This window comes from Stegodyphus dumicola, chromosome X2 (genome assembly GCF_044657685.1).
Source record: "Stegodyphus dumicola isolate Sdum_Otavi_A_Nest chromosome X2, ASM4465768v1".
In the NCBI taxonomy this organism is placed as follows: Eukaryota; Metazoa; Arthropoda; class Arachnida; order Araneae; family Eresidae; genus Stegodyphus; species Stegodyphus dumicola.
This window is the reverse complement of record NC_140781.1, coordinates 173835231-173851384: the sequence shown is the minus strand read 5'-3', so window position 1 is coordinate 173851384 and position 16154 is coordinate 173835231. Positions and strand designations below refer to the sequence as shown.

At 32.0% G+C, this 16154-nt stretch overlaps 1 protein-coding gene across 2 annotated transcripts in view; it reads right to left on the bottom strand.

Moving 5' to 3' along the window:
- Positions 1-16154, bottom strand: part of LOC118189993 (transmembrane 7 superfamily member 3-like) — a 128546-nt gene that overhangs the window by 98463 nt on the left and 13929 nt on the right. For both annotated transcript variants that reach the window (XM_085808887.1, XM_085808888.1), the window contains exon 3: positions 8628-8905. In XM_085808887.1, coding sequence (XP_085665013.1) covers positions 8628-8905 — 278 coding nt within the window. The remainder of the gene's footprint in view (positions 1-8627; positions 8906-16154) is intronic.

The window sequence follows — 16154 nt, the reverse complement described above, 5'->3', positions numbered from 1 at the left end:
ATACAAGTTTGCATTTTATGAAACGTAACGTTTTCTATAAGCATACAAAGTTCAAAAACATAAAAATTTCCAAAAGTGTCCACAATTTTGGCCACCACTGTATATCTCAATATACAATGCATTTGGAATAATGGATATGGGTAAAACATCACTCAAAATTTTTCAAACTACTAATCAAAGTTTATTCTTAAAAAATAACCTGCTGGGTTTATTTTAGCATTTTACTTCATTTGAGCTCTTAAAAGTCAAATTTTTCTTTTTCTTTTCTTTGATGGTGGTACTCAAATTAAAGGGTGCTTCTTACAAACAGTAGCATACTAGAATTCAAGAAATATGATATATTCTGCCCTTTTTTATGATTTTTTCCATTTTTATAACAGCATTTCTAAGCCAGACTTTGCGATGGAATCGAAATGTTCATGTAACAGTTCTTGATTTCATTATTTCTGCCAGTCAGAAATTTACAAATACTAAGCAAATAAAAATATGAAGCAGTAACATTTCAGGATTAAGGCTGATGACAAACATCCAGATCAAACTGAGACGTACATTTGCTGTGTCTTAATATCCATAATGGACTTGCAATGTGACATCAAAAATTATACTTTTCTGACTTCCCACAACCCATCATTTTCACTTTATATTTTTTTCTGAAATTTTCTCATATGCAGAAAAACAGAATAATATGGCACTTGTTTTTAATCTCCTGCTACAGAAGGAATGTTGCAGGCCACTTTTCACTTCTTACCTTAAATGCATAGTTTCTGACATCACAGACAAAATTTGCATATTCCCAACTTTTTAAATGTTATAATTTTCATTTTTAACCTCTTCTATTTCATTTTTGTTAAAAAAAGCTGTCGATTATATGATTATTTCATATTGAAATCACAATAGCCCTTAATTGTTTTGAGCAGTGTATAATGAAAGTTTAAACTGCAATAGTACAAAAGGGCCATATTAGAACTAAGCCAAAAGAGCTGCACAGTACAGCTGAAGCAATTGAAGAAAATAATTTGATAGCAATTTTACTATGTTTTTGCCAAATTCATATAACGCATTAATAACTACAATTAATAACTAATTAACTACAACTAATTAAGTAAATCATAAATTGAATTCTCTTTAAAATCTATTAAAAAAACAAATTAATATATTGATACAGCAGATGTGTTGTAACCACGTTAGTTCATAAGTTTGATTCCATTGTTTTAAAAGGTAAGAGCAAAGATAGATTTTAAAAAAAAGTAATAGCTATAAATCAGAGAAAAAAGTGCAAAATCATAAAAGTAACACATGCCAAATAGCAAGCATACAGATAAGTATGTGAACCAAAAGCATAAAAATAGGTTACTGATTCTACAACTTCAATTCATATGAAAAGATTGGTCATCTTTCTTTTGTTCCCCCCCCCTGGCAAATTAGCAGACAATAACTTTTGTCAATGGTGCAAAACTAATTTCTCATGATAAAGATGAAGGCTATTTTGAGTTTCAAAATTTAAACGGTCAAATTATTCAAATAAAATTAGAAAGCGTATTACATATACCAGAGATAGACAATAACTTACCTTCTGTTCAATCCTTTATGAATAGAAATTGCATCACTAAATTTTCTAGTAATAAGTTGTAGGATTTTATATTAACCAGTTATTATGATTTTAACCTTTAATTTCTTCTTTCCATGGTTCTCACTAGAATGCAAATTAGTTGTTGAGTATTTAAAAGCTGGTGGTTTGAATGTTTTAAGGTAAGAACTTCTGGCAGCCTGGCATGGCAGTCGGGTTCTATTATCAGCTTTGCCCAAGTTTTAGTCTGGCTTTAGCCACCTTTCTAGCAGATGTTTAAATATGTGCTGTTAACTGCTTGAGCCAGCTTAGGTAGACTATTTTGTGTGCAATTACACTACATTACATAAATAAGAATTTAACTTCAACTTATGTTGTTTTGCCTCCTGTTAGTTTAACGAATTCAATGAAAAGGTTATATTAACCCTTCTGAATTCAGGCAGAAGCAATAACTTGCTTGTCAGTCTACAATCTGAAGGATACCGAGTTAAGCTTCGGTACAAGCAGTGCTCTACAAAGTGTACTATTAAAAAGAATAATAAACATATAGCTTATGGTAAAACTCAACAAAGTAGTTGCAAAATGACTGCAAACTCCATCAATGAGAAACATTTTCTGTTTATGCAATATCATGTTTTGATATAAACTATACACTAAAATGGAATCAGAGGGTGGAGCACAGAAGCATAGATGTAATTAAAATACTTGAGAAAGATGATCTAGTAGACAACATAGAACTTACCAGCATTAAAAGCTAAATTAGCAGAAAAACCATACCCAAAGAAACTTTAGATATAAAAATCCACTAGGTCTAGTGCACACAGATGTGCATAAGTAGGTAGTTGATACCTTAGGAGTCAAACAATGTATTGTAACTTTAACTGAAAACTATTCATATTACATTCAAATTTATTTTGTTGGTCCAAAGGAAAAGTGCTGGATAAACTTAGAGTATGTTCCATCTGCAACAAACAAATTTAGATACAGTCAAAAGTCGTTAATTCAGACACCCATAATCCGGACCCCAAAGCTACAAACTTTCTGCGCATGCGCGTAAGACCTTTAAGGCTGCGAATATGCGTGTGCGCAAAATACGTTTACGAATGCGCGTTTAATGTATAACGGACGGTATAAGCTAAGCTAAAATTATCTAATTCAGTTAATGTTGCAGATTGCGTTGTTCCTTAATCTTCGAATTGGATTCGACTTATTATTTTTTACAGACTGTTAGAGCAATTTTATAAAAGTGAGCTTGAACTTTCGATTATGTCAAATAGAATTTCTGATATATATTTACTAATAAGTAAAGGATCTACAAAGCCAAAGTATGTTTCGAAGTACATTAAACAAAAAGTGGAATTGCTGCAAAAAATGGATAAAGGCATATCCTTTGTTTATCTAAACTTTGTTTATCTTTAACGCAGCGGCGCGCAATGAATTGGAAGTTGATCTGTCAGCACTATCCTTATCTTCAGGGCAGATGTTTTTGTTTTATTTAGCTTATAATTCCTTACTAAATGTAGTATTTTATCTCGATGTACTTCGTCTTTGATATGATTTAAATCATATTCCTCGTCATTATAATTCGCTTCCGATAGCGCAGAAAGTGACAGAGGTTATTGAAAACAAAACAATTTCGATTGACAAATTAGTCGGAATTCTCGACGCAGCAATTATAGGACTTGAACAGCGGAACTTTGTAACTGAACAAGAAATTATGTCTGTTTATAGAATTAAAACAGACTGTATTATCACATAAAAAACGAAGCAACTTAAACAACTTACATTGAAAGAAATGTTTAATAAAGTAAACAAATAAACATTAAGCTTTTTTTTTGTAAATTTCGATACCCTTTAGATCGTAATTGTTCTTTATTTCATAAATTACGGTTTCATATTTTTAATTTTATAATTTCTGCATGCCATCTTACCAGATTTAAACTGATGATCTATAATCAGGAAAAATTGATAATCTGGAATCGCCGAAGTCCCGACGAGTCTGGATTAACAACTTTTGACTGTATAACACTTCTAAGATTTGATAATGATACAGAGTACTGTAACAAATTTACTGAAAAATACCTACAAAAACTTTTTAATCAAACTTTGGGTCCTTATTCTCCAGCTCAAAACTGCACTGTAGAAAAATAAAATTGTTCGCTAAAAGCAATAAAAAAGGCTATGCTGTTAAACCCATAAAAAATATTTTGCGGTTGAAACAGCAACTATTGCTGCATATTCAATGCAGGTTACCAAGTAAAGCCATAGAAAAAAACACCATATGAATTATGGGACAACAGAAAATCGAATTTAAGTAACTTATGAGTATTATGCTATAAATCATATTTTTATACAAAGAAGTAAACATGGGAGAAATTCTAAAATACTTCTGATATAGTATCAATAGTTACCTAAATGAAATTATAAAACCTTTAATTTCAATTTCCAGAACATTTATTTTAATTTTATGTTACTTATTCTAGACTTTAGTATGCTTTCCATGCTCAGAAGGATGCAATTAAAAACAAATACATTTAAACTACTTTCTCTGATACAAAAGACAGCCAACTTTTAAAATGCCATTATAAAAATACAAAAGAGAATATAGTTCTAGATCAAGAATCTTCAAATATGAACTAAATTATTTCTATTAAAAAATTAAAACAAATTAAAATCCTTAAACTTAATCCTTAACTTGAATCCTTAAAACTTGCAATTTTCTAAAGACAATTTTTTTTCAAATAAAAATGTCTATTTATTTATTAATTATTTAACCATTAAAATAATTTGATGTGTTTTTAGCAATGGTGCATTTCGATAATATTCAAGTTCACCTACACCAATTCCATTTACAATCAAAAATATTACTCCAGAGAGGCACATAGCACATACAAGATCTTTCCAAAATAATGGAAACACTGTGATAAAAAAAAGGTAATTTTGCTTCCATTGATTACATAATAACCTGTAAAAGTAGCCATCACTTTTTTAATATGATCATTTTATGCATATTCAGAAGGTTATATAAAACTGCAAACTTCAAATGTGGTTAGTAAAACTTAGTTCATAAATGAAAGAAAATAAGTCACTTGACCAAGTTTAAAAGAGGTCAGATTGTCCGTGCACCTGTAACCTGAGATACTAAATTCTCATGTATATCAAGAGACACTGCATCTAAAGTTATGACAGCATACAATATTATTGGCAAAACAGTCTAAGGAACATTGTTGTGATAGGGAAATGAAACTTACTGACAGAGTCAGTGGCATGTAAAAAAAAGAACGGTTATGTTAAAATGAAAAGCTAGCTAAGCTTGATATGCATTTACAGAACCCAGCTTTGACACATAATATAAATATAAAGGGAATCACACAAGTAGAATATTTGCAGCAGAGCTGTTGTCTCAAAATCTTTATTTTACAGGTAAAACTATAAATGGCATTAGGAACATAAAATATGGAATGCTGATCAACATATACTACTTTCAGATGAGTTAACCTTACTATGAGATCTCACCTCAGGATGAGTTTATGTGCTGAGATCACCCTTCAGATACCCTTCAGATAATTTGCTTCTAACAGTAAAACAAGGTAGTAGTTTAATTATGCTTTGGGTTGTGTTCAATTATGCTCGATATTTGAATACTGGGATTTTCTACAGGTCCAATTATTACCCTATAAAAATAATATCATTTACTACATAACTAATCTAAGCAAATATTTCCATTCAATGATGCAGACACTGTTTCCTATAGGTAACCAAGGTCTGGACAAACAAGGTTAGCCTCTTCCCAATGTTCGAGTTCAATGACATCACCTGCCTTACAAAAGTGGGAGAATGAGGACATGAAGAGGTACGAAATAATCGCTTTGGAGCAAACTATCAGCCTCTGACATTACACATTCAAAGATTTCTAGTTGAGAAGAGTAAACCTCGTGCGATAGTAACCATGAAGAAAGCTATATCTTTCAAAATGATAATACCCCAATTCACTGAAGTCAAGCTATTCAATCATAATTCGAAGAACATGAAGATGAAAAATACATTACTTCCCCAGCCTACGTAATCAAAAGACTTTAATACTATTGAACCACAGCGGTCGGTGCTGGAAAATAGCGCGAGATCCCGTTTTTCCTGTTCAGCATCTCTCACAGAACTGGAAAAATTTCCAATATAAGAGTAATGTAAAATATCTATTACCATCATACAGAACTTTTAGTGCCCATTCAAAATGATTTCAAGCAGTTTTGGATGGAGAAGGTACTCAACACCATATTACAAAAGCGTTTATGCTTTTAAGTATTTCTGTTACTTTGGACAATCCAATCACTGCATGTCTCAAAAATATGCCATACCCTAAAAAAAGCAACTTATTTCAACTTTTTATGAAAAAGAATAAATGGACGTAATGCAATCAGATAAAAGTGAAGTTAAGAAACTAATTGGTTAAAATAGACAAATACAAGGTAATGTATATGAAAAATCATTCCATCTCATTTTTAATATAAATTCAATAGCTACTACAATTAGGTAATCAAAATTGTAATTACAAATACAGCATTTACAACCATGTATAAATTTCACTGACCTCCCTTAAAAACAGCTGTTGTGTTCTATGGGTTCGTGGATTTGGAGTGCTTGATGTCAAAACTTGATGAAGAATCAAAACACAATTTATTCATCAGTATTTCACAGGACAGTTCCAACGACGTATTACAGACATTGAAAAACTATGACAAACATGCTGAAACAATCACAACACAGCCTTCAGGCTATAACGGTGAAGACAGCTTCACAACAAAGCACTAAAGTATAGCTCCCGACTATCACTCTCAAGCTAATCTCTAAACTCAAAGCACTACTACTAAACTCAACACACTCCAAGATACTCTTCAGGATAAACACACAATACTTGCCCAAGATATATTGCTACTCTGCATACAGGCAGGGTTTAGATAGCTTTCTGACCTGCCTTTAAGCATGTTCTGGGGAAAACCAGCAAAAATTTATTCTACACTACTGAAAATGCATCACCCAGAAGGAGTGGCCCAAAAATTATGCAAACTCAGGGTAGATGCACGCCATCGAATTATGCAAATGATGTGAAATAACAGGTCTCCAACACATGTTGAAGAAGATATAAGGGAAGGAACCTGCAGAATGTTCAATTTCCATGCTGTTATTTCTGATATGGAAACCATTATAGAAAATTTGTTCTTGTCTCTGAGGATGTGTATAATAGCACAGAAATGGCAGGCCATTGTCAAAGGAGGCGGTTCCAGCAGACAGTTTAACGAGAGGCATGGTGATCAGACTGAGAAGGGCAAGTTGGTCCATATGGGAAATCTCAGTTGACACACATATGGATGCATCCACTGTGCACTGACTGTTGTGACAATGGTTGGAACAAGGAAAAGTGGCTAAGTTTGAAGGGTGTCGGTGCAGCCAGAATGACATCAGTAAGTGTAGATCGACACCATCTCCAACAAGCAGTAGTGCACCCACAAGCCACTTCTACCTCTGTTCTCCAGCATGTTCAAGACACCCTGGATATTCTCATATCAACCAGAAACAATTGCTTGTGATTGGTGGCTAGTGGCCTGCACTCGCAATGTCCGTTAAGAAGACTGCCATTGACCCCACATCATAGATGCCAACGCTGGCGTCATGGTGCCGGGCTCGACCAATGTGGATGATAAAACACATAGCCGTGTCTTCGGATGAGTCACGCTTCTGTTTCTCCAATGACTGCCGCCGCATACGAATGTGGCGTTGATGTAGAGACAGGTTAAATCCGGCAGCAACTGTGGAATATCCCACAGCACGACAATGCAGCATCCTGGCTTGGGGTGCAATTGCGTACGATTCTAGGTCACCTCTAGTTCGTATTCAGGACACTATGCATCATAGCCCAGCGATATGAGGATGATGTGCTGTGGCTGGTGACAGTCCCCTACCTTCAGGGAGTGTCCAGTGCTCTTTAACAGCAGGATAATACCTGACCACACACTGTTCTCATCAGCAAATGTGCTCTGGAAGGAGTACATATGCTTCCTTAGCCACCGGTCTCTCCTGATCACTCACCAATCGAACACATTTGGAATGTGAATGGACGCCATTGCCACATTCAGAAGATGAACTGTGGAAAATGGTTTGACAAGAAATGGAGAGCCATTCCTTGGGACACCATCCATAGTCTCCCTGACTCTGTACCTAGACATATTGCTTCATGTATAAATATCCAAGGTGGTCCTACAACCTACTGAGTTCTCGCTCTGTATTATACATATCATTTCGAAATAAAGATCACTTATTGTTTATTGCTGTCTCTCTCTGTTTGCCAAGTTTCATCACTTTCTGGCACTCCTTCTTGGTGTTGCATTTTCAATGTCGGATAGCTTAAAATGTTCTCCGTCTACGGCATATCTTCAATTCAGTTGCCAAAAGGCCATTTTGTAACAAATTGGCAATTCTGACTTTCCTTGCCCCTTTCTGGCAACCCTAAGCCTGCTTTGAAGAGAAGCTATTTTTATGCAGCTGGGCAATTCATAACATTCCTATATTATATCATTGGGATATTGGAACATTACCATTTTGAAGCTGCTCAAAATGGCTGAACTAGTGCACGTGTAGTAGTTTTCCTTGTGCAGTTTAGCAGTTTTTGATTTCTCAGCATGTAGTTTATTTAACTTAGAACAGAAATGGTAATAAAAACGGCATGAATAAATACCACTTTGGAATGCTACACTATCCAAATACACTCAACTTAGCCGTAACTAGCTGTGGTAAAGAAAATTAATTCAATTAAGAAATTTTGGCTTTACATGGATAAATATTGAAACAATACAAGAATTTAAGACATCAGAAGAAAATATGCGAATAAATGTGTTTTAATATAATAATTAATATATTTTTCGCATTAAAATTCGTATATAAAAATAATAATAACATTATGGATAAATATCTAAGAAATAAAGACATGAATATCTATCAATAAATATTCAAAATCAGGTAGTAAAATAGAAAATAAATGTTATAAGAAAGGGAGGGCAAAAACTACCTTGGCTGAATGTTGTTTCAATAGTGATAAATTACTCATAATTCCAATTTTGTTAAAATATTCTTCTTCTCCAAAATTATTTTCTTTAAGAAACAAAACATGCACTTCATAAACTAAAAAAGAAGAAGACGCACTACAGAGTGGAGGAGGATCATTTCTGTCAGAACCTATATTTGCATGTTGATATTCCAAATAAATTCTTCCAGATTCAGTTTTTAATCTTAAATACGGAGCTATTTCAGTAGGAAATTCCATATTGCATCCACCTGGCACAGGTTCTGAAATCATTAAAAAATAAAACAAAAATTAAACTTAAAAAATTATATAAATGCATGTACAATAACACAAATCATATATATATATATATATATATATACAAAATTTTTAAAAAAATAGGCAAGACAAACACCTAATTTTAATTTGAAAAAGCCCTTTAAATTTCTAATCTAAAATAGCCATTTAGGCATTTCCCCCTTTCCATTATAAAAACAGTAATATGCTTATAAATTTCTCTCTTAACTTCATCATTTAAAAATTACATAATTCTTTAAGTAATATTAATAGTTTTTAAGCAATACTAATAATGTTTAACACTCAAATAACACTTCAGCCAATCATAAATCTTTAAACCTGTGACTGACACTTAACTGATCAAAATGAAGACAAACCAAAATTAATTTATTTTGAACTGGGCCTTCATACTAGATACTTAGCATTCTTATACTCAACTTCTGTGTTTACCAAGTCTGCTGTCCTCAGCTATTCTTTTCCCAAAATGTAAAAATATCCATGTAACCATTCAAGGAAAGGTACACTTTTGTCAAATTAGCTGTCTTTCTATGAAAAATGTTTTATCAAGAATAAAAAGTGATCAACCAGCCATGATTGCATCTACTTCTTCATGAACTGGCTATTTCTGTTAAACATTATTGCCGTTAACACCTAATTTATTGCATATACATACATAAAAAAATAAATGCACATATCTGTGTATAACAAAAGAAAATTAATGTGCAAATAGGATTTTTTAAACTTAAATTCAATTCAATAGCTGCTAAGATTGTTAGACAATAATGCATTAATGAATATTTAAAAATTTAAAAACATGTTTCTATTAAAAAAATAAAAATTATTCTCTAAACTTACAATTATAAACTATAAATAGTTAAACAAGAAAAAATTAAAATATGAAAAATTATGTGAAAATATTGATGCAGTTATGATACAATTTTCCTCTGAAATTTTTAGGAAGTGATCAGTGAGAAATTGATACTTTACACAGCATCCTATACATAAGAAACATGCTAATTCAGAAGTCTAACAACAAAAATCAGCGTAATACTTTCAAAATTTTTACAGGACTAGTTTCGATGGTTTCACCGAACCACCATCCTCATTTCGCGGTTTTGCAGCTGAGGATGGTGGTTTGGTAAAACCATCGAAACTAGTCTTGTAAAAATTTTGAAAATATTATGCTGATTTTTGTTGTTTGACTTCTGAATTAGTATTTATTCAGCGTGTTATTGTGTCTTAATTAAGAAATATGTTTTATTATCCTTAATTTATCAGTAGCTTTTTGAATTTAAAATTTATAAAAAATATGACATACATATGCCTCTGGTAAATTTAGGAGATCATGTCTACGTATTTTTAGGTACCAATAAAGTTATAAAAATGTAAAAGAATAGCTCCCTTTGAAAAGTCAACCAATTTTTGATCAATGATGATAATTACTTGGTTTATTGATTACTTTTTAAATGTTTCCATTTTCAATTTTTTCATGATTCATATTTGATGTTTCTTTTTAAAAAACTTTCAAGATTCATTTTTAAATGCTTATTAGTTACTTCATTTAACTAAAATCTACTAACTTTCTCAAATGAGATAATATACTCAATAATCAATCAGTAAATAAATTATTATGCATATGCATATATTATATACAGCCTATTTTAATGCTTTCTTAACTCTGGGTAATACTGAAAGGATGTACCTATGTCAAGAGAAATGTTAGCTTGCTTCTGTAAAATAGTTCAGATGGATTGCTACTGACTACTTAAAATCTCGTAAAGTAACTTTGCTACATAACTTCTAATACTTAAATAAAATGGTACTTTTCCATTTTGCCGGCGCAGGGAATAAAAGTACCAATAATGGTCTAACTGATTTCAAATGGAATATCCTCGCTGGTAGCCTTTTACGTCTCATTTTCAAAACAAGTCGCAGCCATTTCTTATCAGATTGATTGTTTCTTTCAATACTGGCATACAATTAGATAGAATTTTTACCAGATAGTTCAACTTTATGCCCTATAGCCATTCGCAGTAATTAAGTCAATTAGGATGCAATCACACCGCTCACCCGAAGGCAAAAATATAGAGAAGGCTAAGTCAAGGGTTAAATTCATCAATTCTAATGAGAATGCACTAGCGAAGTAAAGCACTGTGGTTTTACATAATTTCTGAGTAAGCTATTCGTACGAACTGAAATAATTCTTGCATTCCAAATCAAGATTTAACTTGAAATTAATGTAGATAATTACTGAGAGAATTGAATTTTTTAGCGTAGTTTACATGCGATGGAATCACATGATATGAACTGGCGAATCAGGATGTTGAACCGTGAAAACATTGTAAATTCTTAAATTAATATCTTTTTACATATTTATTGCCTTTATTTATTAGATTTTTACAAAATTTTAAGCGATATTAAAATGTTTATGCTTTCAAAATAAAAAAATCGTAGAACCAATATTTGTTAATATTTTTTATGTGTATACTGTATGTTGTCGCCAATAAAGTCTGCTTGGCGAGATTTGCGCCGGCGAAACGGAAAAGTACCAATATAATATTATCTGGTTAGAGGATAAAAAAATGAAAAAGATATTGTAGGATAGTCATAATAATATTAAGCTAGATAATAAGATATTGTAGGATAATCATTTTCACACAAATTGACTATTATACGACTAATGAACAGAAATCGGCTTGATAGTTAAAAGAAAAAAGGAGCCAGATATTAATTGACATTTTTTATAAATTAAATAATACAAATACGCAAGACTTTTATACAAACTTAAATATTTGCTGCCATCAGCCTCTATCTATCTTAATTAGGTTTAAGCTATGGCATCATATTGCAACAAAATATTTATAGGTTATAGAAAAATATTTTTAATAAAATAATCAGGAATTTTATTTAAAGTTTTCTTGGGTATCAAAATTTCTTCTTGAATTTGTGAACTCGAACTCCTGAACAAATATTTTTGATTCTAAGAATTTGATTCAAAACAGTATAACGCATGACTTTTTCTGATATTTAGAAGCCCAATTAATTAGTATTAGAATGTTAGATTTAAAAGTTCTTTTGTAAAATAGTTTTCACTTTATTATAATTAATAAAGCCAATTTCTAAACACTCAGTGGTAATTACATCTGTGTTAGTTTGGTTTTTAAGAAGATGTGTATATATCGCTAGCTTCAATGAAATTACACATTGAAATAATGTTATTGACATCTCTTAAAAAGGAAAACTTTCAGATATCATAGCTGGAAAAGGAAAACCTTTGTGAGGTTTCTAAAAAAAGTGATTTTTGAAATTTATATTCTTTGAAAAAAAGTACAGGTTTCAAATTTGAGTTGAGTAATTACTGCCCATGGGTATTTCACTCATTTGTACATAAACTTAACACAGTTGTGAAAAAGAGTGTAGCAAAACCAATCTTTCCATTTATTAAATTCCAAAATTTTTAGTAAATCAGGAAAAACAGCAGGTAATTCAAGCAAACAGTAGTAAATTTCTTAGTGGCAGTGCCATACAAGATTTTCAAAATCAGAGCTATTGATATTTTTCATTTAGATACCTTTAATAATCTGAAGTACTGGAAGGTTGTTACTGATTATCCAAGAGTTATGCATTTTATTAGCTTCTTCAAAAATAAGAAGAGAATTAATTTTAGTCTGCAGATAAAAATATGATCTACTCCTTTTTTGAAGTTTCTAGAGCCACTGGCAATAAATGTGAACTTAACTGGGTGCTTTAAAACTTAGGTAGTGCAAAAGGTAGAAAATCCACTGACGTCAGGATTGACTGAAATTTTGAGTTCTTTGTGAAAAGCTTATTATTTATTTAAAATAATTTTTTCTGGACTTCTGGTAATGTTATACATAACGGGTTGTTGTGGTTTTATTGTATATATATTGTACATTATATATAAAGCTCGTAATCCGGACTATAGAGAGGTTGTTGAAAACGAAAAAATTTTGATTGACAAGTTAGTCGGTATTCTCGACACAGCAATTACAGGACTTAAACAGTGGAACTTTGTAACTGAACAAATTATGTCTGTTTATAGAATTAAAGAGAAAGTATTAGCACAAAAAATGAAACAACTTAAACAACTTACATTGAAAGAAATGTTTAATAAAGTAAAAAAATAAATAGTAAGCGTTTTTTTTTTTTTTTTTTTTTTTTTTTGTAAGTTTTGATACCTGATTTGATCAGAATTGCTCTTTATTTCATAAATTATGGTTTCATATTTTTAATTGTATAATTTCTGCATGTCATCTTACCAGATTTAAATTGATGATCTATAATCCGGAAAAACACCCTAATTCGGAATCGCCAAACTCCCGACGAGTCCGGATTACAGACTTTGTACTGTATATATATGTAAGATATTAACAACATATGATAGCTGCTTTAAGAATAATTGGCGACCTCAAAATTAACTATTCTAGATTTTATGCTCTTTCCCTAAATTCATCTGCTCTCCCAAATTCGAGATTGTTCCATGTTACATAATAAACTAAAAGTAACCAATAGCAGTTTAGCTTTACAACTGCATTTACTTCGGTATAAATACCACTCACAAGAAATTATGTCATTCTTTTCCTAGCTTACGTCACTGCTAACATATCCATGTTACTATGCCCACTTGCTTAAAATGACATCATATTCCTTTACCCGTGTATATAAAAATTATTGTAATTGTTTATGATCTAGAAGTAACTTATCTACTCAGAAATGATTTGATATGTGCGAAAATAAAGATTGGTGATTTGTCGAAGTCCAGTTTTATTATCTTCATTAACCATCAGTCTAGACGGATATCGAAAGTTGAAAGCTGTTAAAAGTCCCAGTGTTTTCTTCTAAGCATTAAATTATTTACATGTATGTAAACAAATGCATTAATAATAAAATAAAATTTTTGATGAAGCAAAATGCTTTTAAAAGCAGCAACCTTTGATGTAATGATGTTAAAATGGCAAAGCCTTTATGAAAGGTTTTCTGAAAACCTAGAGTCAGAAACTGAATTTATCAGGAAATATTGCATTCAGGTGTATGTCAATTGTATGTTGATTATAGTCTGTTACATTAAAATAGGAACTTCAAAGTTATTTTTGACCACACGATTTGACACCCAGCCATGGAAACAACAGCTGCAGAAAAAAGGTTAACTTGCATTATTGTTTCCCTACTTCATTTCTATTTGCCATGTACCGCTTTGTGAAAAGCACACGAATGAAGACTGACTTCAACTACAATCTCAAATGACATGGAGAAAATGCTGTGCAGTGATGGCGACACAAAATACGATCCCAAATGGGGGGCTGGCAATGGCCTTAAGTGTGTGCCTATTTTAAAGTAAACTACAGTCTTCAGATTATTCAAAATGAGAACAGTTTTCAGATTATTTTCATTGATTAATCTTCAATTTCTGGTATGATTATACAGCACAGACAAAAATGTTCCAAACTATATCATAGTGATCTATTTTGATAACCACATCATAACCAAGTCATGTACAACATATCACAAGCAATAAACAGTCTCAATTGTACACATATCCTGTCAGTGATTTCTTGTTGCACAGATACTTTTACCCGCTATGTACAGCCATTTGCATTATGACAACTAAAAACATTTACAGTGATCCAAATAATATACCATACAACCATACTTCCACATTATGCAGATATAAGAAAAGCTGGAACTTGTATGGTCCAGCAGCCACCATGAAAGAAAACTGGGAAATACTCACCAAAATTATTTGCTAATTGAAAACCAATCCCAAACTGATGTAAACTTGACATTCTTTTAAGAAGGATATATTATGTAGTACACACAAACAGAAAACACATACTAATTATTCTTTTAAATGTGGATATGCTATCAATTTTTAAATTACCTAGAAATGAGGAAACTATAGTAGTGTTTTTTAAGAAAAAGGCATTCTACCTTGCAATAGAATAAATGCATACAGTCATAAAATGCACATATATATTAATAATGAAAGCATTTGGAGATGCAGTGCTAAAATTTGTAAGCAGAAGAGCATTTGTATTGAGGATTGGCTAGCCATTGAAAGATATTAGTGAGAATAGGCATGCAAGAAATAAATGTAATTTTTATTACATTTCATATACTTCCATAGCAATTTTGTTAATTCTGTGCATTTCCCGTATGGTTTTTCCAGGCAGTTACATGGTGCTGGTGTTTTTTTTCCTTCCCATGCTGCATATTTTGGGCTTTGTGATTTTCTTTTATGATAGTACATAACATAATATGCAAACACTAAAATATCGGAGAGAATAATGGTCATATGTACAGTGTTATGCCATTTGTGACTTTCAGCTAAGATGGCTGCCCCAACATAATTTACAAATACTAAAAAATTGGAGAAAAAAATGGTCATAAGGATAGTGGCATACCATTTTTCCAACTAATGATTTACTCCCATTCTAAATTTTACAAAGAAAGCAAATTTTCCAAAGGTAGAAATTCAGCATCTTCAAAATCATTTTATGCTAGAAACAGGTTTTTTATGTAAAAATAACATCTAATTTCCAACATAATTCTGTAACTGGAGTTCCAAGAGATTTAAATTAAAAATTTTGCCGACCATTTCTGCAATAAATCCACTGTTTAAAATAATGTCTAAATAAATAACTGTTTAAAAATAATGTCATTTAAATACATTAATTCCTTCCCAAACTATAACAACAACAATAATATGGGCATTCCTCTTTCCACCAACTTAATGACACTAAGAGTCCTTTCACCTCTCAGAACCATGCACATGGTTGAACCCCTGCCCTTGCACATTGGAGAGAAGGACGCATTGCTTTTGCGACATCGATCATTGACCATGATTTGCTACCTGCTAGTCGCTTGGGCTGCCTGCAACAGAGGGACATTACCCAGCATCCCTGGGAAGCCATTCCGGGTTACTAGAGCCATCTGCTCTAGCACTTGCCAGACCCCAGGCTGCCCAATAAGTGACCTTTCTAGAGCCTCCAGAACCCATTAGGTTCATAATTTGTATACCCCTGTGGCCGAGACTGCCTAGGTACAGATCCTAGGCAGTAGCCTCGCAGTTTTCTACGTCAACCCTCGGGGAGGTTCCCAAACTATAAGTTAGATTTCAAACATTCTTATAGCTTAACTTCCAAACTGTGAGTACTTCCATCAACACATACCTACGATCAACTCTACAACCAAAAATATATTATCACCAAATAATGT